An 11935-nucleotide genomic window follows, 5' to 3' on the forward strand; every position below is an offset into this window, starting at 1 on the left:
AATTCAATAAAGTTTATGTTTAATATTTAAACTATACAAAAATAATAACTTACTGTTACCATTAAATGTAATTTTTACTTCAATTTTTCTTTGGAATAAAAAGTTTTTATCCATTTCTCTAGAGTCTTTTTTTAGACTATTTTTAAATTAAAAAAGAATAACTTCCAAGGCACAGGTACCTGAAATTGGAGTATAGTGTCAACTATTTTCCCAAAAAAACTGTAAAAATGGGGTGGGAGCCAATGGTCTCAGGATTCGAAATATGTAAAAACTTAAATGGTTTAATTGTGTTCAAGAGAGTAAATTAAGTTTTTACTTCTAACTTTGCAGCGAACTAAGAGATGACAGGATTTTTGCATTATTACAGTATGATTGACATAAAGTTTGCTAATTTTGAATTTAATGTGACATAAACAACCTTTCTAGTAAAAACTAATGTTAGAAACTAATCCATGTCAGGTCATCCTGCTTCTGGTAACATGTAACCCAGTAAAACCTGTTTCATGTCCTGATGCCTTGTAGGATACACATTTTTAGGCAAATGCTAGGAGATGCAAACCATGACTTAAATAAGTTTTTTAAAATCTTAAACTTAATTTTATTTGCCAATGACACTAACTTGTTTTATTCCAATGAAGATATTAATATTTTATTTTTAACAGTAAATAAAGAACTTGATAAACTAAGTCAATGGTTAAAATCTAATAAATTATCGCTAAACATTATTAAAACTAGATACACATTATTCCATCATGCTTCTAAAAAACAAAATATTCCATTTAAACTACCAAATCTTTTTATTAATAATAATATAATAAAAAGGGAAATATCATTAAAATTCTTGGGCATAATTCTCGATGAAGTTATTAATTGGAGAGAACATATAAATCTAATTGAGAATAAAATTTCAAAAAATATTGGTATACTGTATAAAGCTAAACAGTTTTTAAACCAATCTTGTTTGAAATACAAATACTTTTCATTCATACATTGCTACCTAAACTATGCAAATATTGCTTGGTGCAGCACCAATTTTACAAAAATAAATAAACTTCTCTGCAAACAAAAACATGCTATTAGGATTATTACAAATGAAGGTAGACTCTCCCATACAAAATTACTTTTTAGTAAACTTAATATACTAAATGTTTTCAAAATAAATCTTTATCAAATTCTGTTTAAACTTATGTTTAAACGGCGCTGTCTTTATTTTACTCAATATTTAAAAAAATAAATCATATATAGTGAAATTAATACAGGATTCTCAAAAAATAACTTTAGTAAATCAAAAACCTATTATTCAGCCACTAAATACTCAATCACAAATCGAGGACCTAAATTATGAAACACACTTTTAAATGATGATCTTAAAATACTCTCTTCCTTTAACCAATTTAAAACAAAACTTAGGCAAATTCTTCTACTAAACGACAATGAATTAAATTTCTTCTAAGGTGTTAAATAAGAGTACTCTTACCATTTTATTTATATAATTATAAGTATATTTATTCATTTTATATATATACATATAAAAAAAAAAATCAATTGTAAAAACTTTTACACCATTTAATTTTATCATTTGTTTATTACTGAGGATGTAAAAAGTATATACTATATATTCTTGAAATAGTATGTAAAAAATACCCCTAATTGTTTGGCATGTATTTATATGTGAGTGTGTGCATTCACTTTTTATCATTTTGGTTTGCTAACTGTGTTTTTTTAATTTTTTTTTTAATAATTTTTTTTCTTAATTATTCTCAATCTTACAAAAGAAATTTAAAAAAGAAGGGAATAGGAGGATAAAATTAAAAAAATAAAATTTTTTTATTTTATTTTTTTTTATTTTTTTACTTTCTTTCCTTTTTTAAAATTAAATTTTTAAGAAAATATTATTGGTATTTAAAAGATTTTGTATTATCTTACATGGTTTTTAAAAGCTTTAAAAACTGTATAAAATAAAGCTTTATTCTTCTTTTTGCTCCTGTCATGTAAATTTTTATTTATTTTGTTATTGTAGTTATTGTCAAACAGCGAATTATATATATATAAAAAAATCCATTAGCCAATATTGTTGTTGTTGGTGACTTTAATTCACATGAAATGGCTTGGCTCTAGTGCTAGTGACTTTGCAGGCATTAATACTCACAACCTTTATTATCTCATTCTTCTTCATTACCAGAATCCCCTATCATTGTAGCTCTCACAACTACCTTAAAACTGACTGCGACTCTTTTAGTGTTTTTCTCTGTGATGGCACTTGAGTAGAAATCTTTTGTCTTCGTGCTAAAAAATGTGCTTCTTTTGTTACTTCTTCGATTCAGGCAGGCACGGAATCTTTTATTCCCTCTCAACAATTCCAAGTCAAGCTTTACTCTTCTCCATGGCTTTACTCTCATTGCGCTGCTGCACCTTTTTAGCTATCACCATAACAATTCTCTAGAAAACAGACGTCTGTTTACCATTGCTAGAAACCATTGTTAAAAAGTTTTTTCTAAAGCCAAAGACCGCTCAGGTTTTTGGGTTTAGAAAAAACCTTTTAACAATCCTCAGGTCACAAAGTCTTGTATTTCATCTCATAGATTAGGTTACTGAGACTTCTGGATTCAATATTGTCTATAATAAAGGCAAATCTGTTATTCCACCTCACATCTTACCTGATATGCCAACAAACAGGTTGATCCATTGCTTGACATTTATTTTACTCCAGTTTCTGTATCTAGTGATTTCCTGCGTAGACTCTTCTACAGCTTGTTGTCTGGACAACATACCAGTTAAAGTCTTGCATAAGTATTCTCTAGAGCTGTAGTCTATACTTTCAAAACTATTTAAAAAGTGCTTATCAGACTCTTGTTTTCTAGCCTGCTTGAAAACGGCATCTGATATCCCTATTTTCAAAACTTCTGGAGAGATATCTGACACATTTAACTACTGTCCTATTAATCTTCTTACTATCATAAGTAAGACTTTTTTTTTAATTTATAACAGTTCTTAATTTATAACAATTTATAAAAGTTTTTAATTAACAAGTTTGGCCTAGTATTTTTACTTGGTGTGTTGATTACTGTTAATATTTCAAGATTAGATCATACTGTAAATATTTCAAGACATTTTTTTTCAATGTTTAGCTTGAAGTTATTTTGTATTTAATTGGATAATATTACTAAAATTTTGTACAATCCATGCTGTAGAAGTGTAAAATCTTTTTATCTCTTAGTTCACTGTAAAGTTAAAAATAAAAACTCAATTTTTTTTTCCGGATGTAGTTACACCATATAAGTTTGTACCTATTTTGAATCCTAAGACCATGGGCTACCACCTCCTTTTTACATTTTTTTTGGAAAAAACTTGACAATATATACTCCAATTTCAGGTACATGTGAGGTTAGTATCAAACTAAGAAGCAATTGTGTTCCACATTAATTTAACATTAGAAATAGAATATTTACTTAAGTATAACAGCAATGCACCATAAAATTTTTGGTACTTATAGTTAGGGTTTGGTCACAATTAGAATCAATATGATCAATCTGCTATTGATAGTATTTTATCCAGTATAACCTGCCTCAGATCTGGCTACCTTGTACAATTTGCTTTAAGCAAATGATGGAAAAAGTCAACACTCACTTTTATCCTTCGTGGAAAAAAGGCTAGAGCAAGCGTTTGAATAAAAATTCTTATCCTGGGAAGAATACTCATCTTTGGTAGAAGTTAAAAAAATCACTATGTTCTCTCATGTTATCTTCTAATAATGGTACAGCTCTAAAGCTCAGTTTAATGGTTTTGAGGCCAGTAATAAAGTTTTCCAAATTTAATAGTAGTTCTCAGATAGGTTGATTACATTAACAGGTATAAAATATCAGAATATTAATTTTATGTTGTGGATGAAAAACATTTATGTTAGTGCTTTTGATGTGGATTGTTTAATGATTTAAAAGCAGCATTTTGTTTCAACCTTAAATTGAATAGAAGGAAAGAGATAACACTATACCATGTTAATTTCAAGGTGTCATAGACTATCTATAACTAAGAAAAATTCTTAAAATAAAACAAATAAACTCAATAAAAATGTTGTCTAAAAAAAAAAAAAAATACAACAACAAAAACATAATTACTACCCAACTGTTTGAAGCTAGCCTTTACAAATACTGGTTTAAATATCAATGAAATTTACCTTTTAATTGTTAATGACTCAAAAACTACTTTTTGACACAATGAAGGTAATTGAATTATTTATTTCAATAAATTCTTATTTTTTATTAAATGCTTAGATTGAATTAAAATATTTTGGCAAGTACTTGAAACTATCTAATTAATCTTGCTTTGAGGTACTTTTTTTGAAGCTGCTATCTATTTTTTTTTTAATTTTCTTATATCTGAGGCTAATTTCTTAATTTTCAATAAGATTTCTCATACAATTTTACTTATCTTATTTAACCAATAACTTTTAATAACTCTCTGTTCAGGACAATATGGAGAATTCCTTAGGTACAAAGTTGGCACCATTTTGTACATACCATTCTAGAGACTTCTAGGAAAAGTGTATTGTAGCCAAATCAGGCCAAAATTTGTAGGCATACCACATTTTTTAATAAACTTTTTTTATTAAAAAATTTGTATATAAAAAAAAACTTAAAAAAGACGCTTTTTAAAAGTTTTATATGTAATGTATGGTATACTTTTCAAACCACAGTCGCAAATGCTGCCATATAAAGAACTTGGGAGCAAATTTCTCAGTTTAAATATACCGAAACTATGTGGCGACATATCTACTTTTCAACTGATAAAAATATTTTTGGTCTGGCAATTGTGAAAAGCCTTTTTTACAATAAGATTTATTTCCAATTATACACAAGTTTTCTTAATTTAAAAGTTTTATAGCTTTTGTGAACGACGAATGGCTTTAATTTATCTATTAATGAATTTTGTATAGGAGTTTTCTTTTTATGATTTGGTTTATATTCTCCAGATTTAAGTACTTTTCTTATTACAGATTGACTGTATTTAAATTTTTTTGCAAGATTTCTTTGCGACTATCATGGATTTACTTTTATAGATTATAGATTTTGCTTTATACTTGTCTTTAAATCTTTTCTTTTTCCACTTTCAGCTTCTTATTCAATAGATAAGGTCTTTTTATATATCCATAAAATAAATCCAACCAAGGATCATTTTTGGGCATTGTCTAAAAAGCAGACTTAGAAACACAGGTCAATTAGCTTTCATGGGAAAAAAAATTAGAAAAATATGTTAAATAGTTTTTGACTAACAATTAAAAGATACTGAATTTCATTGTGTTCCACCAATAATTGTGGTCTTTGAAGCAAATTTTTGTTTATAGAATCTTATCTTTTGCATTAAAACTTCACTAAAATTTCTTGTTTTTGCGAGACTAATTTAAATTTAGCTGTTTTACCTTATCATTGTGTTGACAGATATAATCTTTTGATTTGCAAAGACTTTAGTAGTCACATGTTTGGCCTGAGCATATACACCACTATCAACTCACTTACTTATTTAGAAATCAGGTTCCTTCAATCACTTACTCACATAATTAACTTTGAAACTTGTTTTCCACACAATCTTAACAATTGTCTTCACTCCCTGATTTGTATATTTGCTCTGATCCTATTTTGTGCTTAGCTTCTCCTTTTTTTCCTTAAGGTTGTTCAGATCAAGCTATAATTTCACTAAACCTATATCTTGTGCTTTTTCTACATCAGATTCACCTATCATACTTCTTAATGCTACTTTTAAGCTGAATGGGATTCCTTTTTTAAGTTTCTTTATGTACCTCTTTTATAAGCCCCTTGGATAATGGCAAACATGAATGCTTTTATTACTTCTAGATAAAAAATACTGTTTTATTATTGTAAGAGATCAATCCAACAACTATTACCTGAAAGTAAGGTTTATCACTCACAGACTAATTTATTTTGTCTAAGAAACTAGCTTCAAGAGACTTTTAAAAAGTATTTAATATACCATTAATAAAAGTCATAAATACCATCTCTCTCATACATACCCACGTAGATCTTATTATCTCTCTCAAGGATAAACCAAAACAAAATACAAAGAACGTTTCCTTGATTTCATCTCTAATGACCACACTCTTCCTGTCTAAAGAAACTAGTTAATCTACTTTTAGATTAGATCCAATATCATTATATATAGATTCAAATCACAATATCATTATATATAGATTCAAATCACAATATTATTATATATAGATTCAAATTACAATATCATTATATATAGATTCAAATCACAACATCATTATATATTGATTCAAATCACTTCAGCTTTCTTTGTTAAAGTTGTTTTGCACTTGAACCTTGCTCTGATCACAAACTGTGGCCAAGAAAATATTTTTGTCTAAGTCTTACATAAGTGTTCTTTTTCCTGTTTGTTGAAAAATGGATTCTGTGGTCTCTATCTTTTAAAACTCTGGAGATTGCTCTGACCCATCAAATTGTCATCAAACAGTCATCTTGTTATGATTAGCAAACTGTCAATAAAACAGCTATCTTGCTATTATTAACAAACTGTAAATCAAACATTCATCTTACTACTATAAGCAAAGTGTTTATGCATTAAATTAAGGAACATCTTTTTTTTTTTCTTTTTGTTATTCACCTCCCAAAGGCCAAGAAGGCCACTACAGATGAGGAGGCTGCTTAATAGTGGTTATAACCCTCTCTCAACTCTATAACTCTGAAACACGAACCTCGATGAACAAGGCTGCTGCGCGGAGAAACAAGTTGAGCGCGGTACTACCAGGGATGTGGTGGGGATTCGAACTCCGAACCTCTTGCTTAAGAAGCGAGCGCTTTACCACTACACCACTACCGCATAAAATCTAAAATCTTGAGTTTAAAAACTTACTCTCTGGCAACATCAACCTGTTTGTTCTCTTGAATTGTTGACTTGTTGAACACAAAAGTTTTGTCATGCATTGAATAAAAGCAATTAGGTAGGGGGTTATTTCTCTTCGCATCTTAAAATCTTTTAAGAAGCTTCCTCTGTTCAACCAATTTCTTGCTCTTAAACCCTTATTCTGTACTCCAAACTTAATTAGTGTTAGGAGTGAATTATTTAACAACCTAATTTATTTATTAAACCTTGTTGTGAGTGAATTATTAAAAAAAAATCATAGATCTTTTCAGAGTTGAGCATCTTAGATTGAAGTCCTATAATTTGAAAACTCTTGTAATTCAAACATATCTCAAGACCTTTTGAGGATTCCAATAACATTCTACTGTACATATAATTATCAAAATATACAAATAATAATCAAAAGATAAATTGTATAAAATGCATGAAATACCTGCAGAAAAATTAACAATAGGTAGAAGACTGCTATCTAAAAAAAATAATTATTATAAATAAATAATAAGTATTTATAAACAAAAAGAAAATATTAAAAAATTATTTAAAAGCACTTGAATAAACTGATTTGTTAATGGGACAACCACTATTTTGTTAACTTTAGCATACAAGAAAAATAATCTGAAATTTTGATACCAACATACTAAGATGTAATGATATCAACATACTGATATACAATGATATAAACATACTAGGAAATTATTTGTTTCAATGTAATGAATGGGTCAAAACATGACATTTTTTATGTTCCATAATCCAATAGCTTTTTTTGACTTTTTTTCTTATTAAAACATGTTTACTTTTAACAAATAAACTCTATTTAAATCATCAATAAACACTAAAAAGTTGAGACATTTGTTCTTTTCTAATATATCATTTTTTTATTTTACATACTATTGTTTTATATTAACATATCATACATACATATTATTATTTTATTTAAATATATCATAAAACATTTGTTTTGTTTTAATATATAGAGATGGTGTAACAATAAAAACAATCATCTTGGGCAGATGTTAAATGCATCTGACTGCTGTCTAGTAGAAGGCCTCCTAGGCAAAGACTTTAGGGGTAAACAGATTCTATCTGTTGACCAGCCTCGCACCCCTTTTTCATCTATTAGGCTGGCACAGATGTATTTTTAATAAATTGTTTCCAGTTTAGGATTTTGAAAGTTGACACAATGCATGGGTTTTGCTCATGTCTCTATTTTATGACTAAGCAACTCATTCTATATCTCCTAATAAGGGAACAGCTCTAAAACTCAATTTTATGGTTCTGAGGCCAGCTGGATTTCCCGAACTCTGTGGTAGCTCTCAGAGAGGCTGATTCCATCAACAGCTGTAAAATATCAGAGTACTAACAGTGCCATGTTGTGCATGGATGGTGCCCCTGTTTGTACTTTTGATGTGCATTGTTAAGCAACATTTAGAGCCCTTTATTACAGCTATAGTAATGAGGCAATTCCTTGGGCTATTAAACAGTGTACTGAGTACTGTCTATGCTTTGATCAAGTTCATTAATAAATTTTAAAATAAATAAAATACCAAAAACTATAAAACACAAAAAACCATCATCATCACCAAGTTCTCTAAACCTATCATTCACTAATATTCGTGGTCTTTGGAGTAACTTTTCTTCTGTTGAGTCTTATCTCTTGCAAAGTTCACCAGACCTACTTGCTCTTTGTGAGACTAATTTGAGTTTGGCTGTTGCATCTTGTGATCTTAGTGCTGATGGTTATCTTCCTTTAATTCATAAAGACTCCAATAGTTACATGCTTGGCCTGGGCATTTACATTTTTAAGAATTCACCCATTTGTAGGGAAACTAGGTTTGAATCCACAGACTATTCTTTTATGTGCTTTCGTTTAGCACCACTTCACTCTATCGCCTTTCTCTTTGTTCTATATTGCTCTCCTTCATCTCAAGACTGCACTATTTTTGATATTATTTCTGATCATATTGACCAAGCCTTCTCTTTTTATCCATCAGCCAATATTGTTGTTGTCGGTGACTTTAATGCTCATCACGTTAAATAGCTTGGCTCTAGTGTCAGTGACTCTGCAGGCATTAAAGCCCTTAACTTTTGCCTTTTTTAATCTTAAACAATAGTAAACTTTCCAACCCGCATTCCAGACAACCCGAATCATTTACCTTATCTACTCGACTGATGTCTTGTTTCTGATCCTAGTCAGTGCTCAGTTTCTCCACATTCACCCTTAAGTGCTTCTGATTACAGTTTGATCTCTCAAAAACAGTTGCCTCATTCTTCTTCATCATCTAAATCCCTATTTCATCGAACCTCTTACAACTACCCTAAAAATGACTGGGACTCTTTCCATCTTACTTTCTAATCATCAATAAACTTACTTTCTAATCATCAATATGAATTTCTTTGAGATGGCACTAGGGTAGAAACCTTTCAGCTTCCTGCTGACAAATGTGCTTCTTACATAACTTCGTGGATTCAGGCTGGCATGGAATCTTTTATTCCCTCTTGACAATTCCAGGTCAAGCCTCACTCTTCTCCATGGTTTTCCTTACATTGTGCTGCTGCAATTTCCAATCAAACCATTACTTTCATATCTATCAGCAAAACAATTCTCCTGTAAAACAGTTGTCTGTTTATTACTGCTAGAAACCATTGTAAAAAGGTTTTGTCTAACACCAAATTCCACTATTCTCAGGTCATGAAATCTTGTATTTCATCACAAAAATTAGGCTCTCATGACTTCTTGAGAACCTTAAATAGTATCAATAATAAGGGAAAATTTGTAATTCCACCTCTCTTGTATGGTTGAGACTTTGTCACCTCACCTAAAGACAAAACTGAATTGTTTGCCAAGTACTTTCCATCAATATCATCTTTTGATTCCACTAGTTGCATTTTTATTGTAGGCGTCAAACAAAATGGATCAACCATTGCTTGACATTTGTATCACTCAAACTTCTGTATCTAAAGTGATTTCCTGTTTAGACTCCTACAGCTTATGGCCTGGACAACATATCTGTTATAGTCTTGCAGAAGTGTTCTCCAGAGCTGTTGCCTATACTTTCAAAACTATTTAATAAGTGCTTATTAGAGTCTTGTTTTCCAGCCTACTGGAAAGCGGCATCTGTTATCCCTATTTTCAAAAATTCTGGAGAGCCATCTGATTTGTTTAACTATGTCCCATTAGTCTTCTTCCAACCATAAGCAAGGTTTTTGAATCTTTATTTAACAAACACTTATTTTCTCATCTTAAATCCAACAACTTACTTTCTAATCACCAATATGGATTTCAATCTTTTCATTCTACAGCTGATTTGCTAACAATAATAAGCGATAGGTTTTATTGTGCATTAGATAAAGGTGGAGAGGTTAAGGCCATCACTCTTGACATTTCTAAAACTTTTGATAAAGTTTGGCATGCTGGTCTTCTCCATAAGATTTCTTCTTACAGTGTATCTGGTAACATTATTAAGATTATTGAATCCTTCCTTTCCAACTGTAGTACAAAAGTTGTCCTCGATGGACAGCACTACTCTTTATATTGTGTAACTTTAGGGGTTCCTCAAGGTTTTATCCTTTGCCTTATACTCTTTTTAATTTTTATTAACAATTTTCCAGATATTTTCACATCTCAGGTGGCATTGATCACTGATGATACTACCATTTATTCTTGTTATGATAAAAAGTCAACACTCTCTGATTGCTTGGAGGGGGCATTTAAGCTTAATAAAGATCTCACTTCTGCTACAGCATGGGGCTCACAGTGGCTGGTGAACTTTAATTCAGATAAAACTCAACTTTATTCATCCAATCGTTATTGCAATAATTTAGATTTTCCTATATTTATGAACAGTAATGTTCTTGATGAGTCATCTACCCTTTATCTTCTAGGATCAACTCTTACATCCAATCTTTCTAGGAAACCACATATCAAATCCATTGCAATATTAGCATCTACTAAGATTGCATCTCTTTATTGAGCTTGACACTTTCTTACTCCGGTTTCTATTCTCTATCTCTATAAATCTCAAATCTGGCCATGTATGGAATACTGTTGCCATATCTGGGGCAGGTCTTCTAATGATGCCCTTTCTCTTTTAGACAAGGTGCAAAAATGCATTGTGAACATAGTTGGACCTGCTTGTGCAGCCAACCTTCAACCTTATCACATCATCGTAATGTTGTTTCTCTTTCTCTTTTCTACAAATACTATAATGGGCACTGCACTAAAGAGCTAGTGTCTCTTGTGCCATCTACTAAAATTCATTCTCGAGCTACTCGTCATTAAGTCTCATCTTTTTTCTATGACTGTTCCTAAATGCTCCAAAAACGCTTATTTGTCTAGTTTTTTTCCTCAAACATCAGTTCTCAGTTCTTTGGAATTCGCTTCCTGCATCTTATTTTCCTGATTTATATAATTTGCAATCCTTTAAGTTGTCGGTCAATCATCAATCATTATCTTGCTCTACAATCTTCATCTTTTCTCTTCCAGTAACTTTTAATTCTAGTGGTTGCTTGCAGCCTTGTTGGAAGCAAAGATGTTAAAAAAAAATATTTTTTTGGGTTTATTGTTGAAATAATAACATATAAACTGAACTAAAATTAAGTGAAAATAAAGTTATAAAAAGTATAATAATATGAACTAATAAAAAATAATAATGACAAAAGTATCAGTTAATATACTGATTTTATCATTACAGCTTATATTTCTTTTATATTTTAATATGTTAAGTAATAAACATTTATTGATCTTTATAACATTAAAAATAATTTTATGTGAGACTTTTGAAAAATGAAAGAAACTTAAACCTGTTGTAACAATGGAAAAGGTTGCTTAAAACATATTTAATCTTTTTAAACCTAAAACAATTTCATTTTTGTATAACATTGTTAAGTTGTTAAAAAAACTTACTTGAGATGCCATTTATAATAAAAAAGTTTTTTATTGAACCATTTTGAGCTTCAGACCATGGATTAGAAGCATATACCTTTACATTATCAAAACTTTGAGATTGATTGTTAAAAACAGAATAAACAACACCATTTATTT

General features: G+C 29.8%; 1 protein-coding gene across 1 annotated transcript in view; it reads right to left on the reverse strand.

Annotated features, from left to right (window-relative positions):
- Positions 1-11935, reverse strand: part of LOC100207579 (uncharacterized) — a 176503-nt gene that overhangs the window by 15979 nt on the left and 148589 nt on the right. Inside the window, exons 23-24 of the mRNA XM_065806065.1 lie at positions 11798-11935; positions 7328-7363 (exon numbers count right to left, since the gene is read on the reverse strand). The exon at positions 11798-11935 is cut by the window's right edge and continues 342 nt beyond it. Coding sequence (XP_065662137.1) covers positions 7328-7363; positions 11798-11935 — 174 coding nt within the window. The remainder of the gene's footprint in view (positions 1-7327; positions 7364-11797) is intronic.

The sequence above is a fragment of the Hydra vulgaris genome, chromosome 09, assembly GCF_038396675.1.
Source record: "Hydra vulgaris chromosome 09, alternate assembly HydraT2T_AEP".
NCBI classification, from domain to species: domain Eukaryota; kingdom Metazoa; phylum Cnidaria; class Hydrozoa; order Anthoathecata; family Hydridae; genus Hydra; species Hydra vulgaris.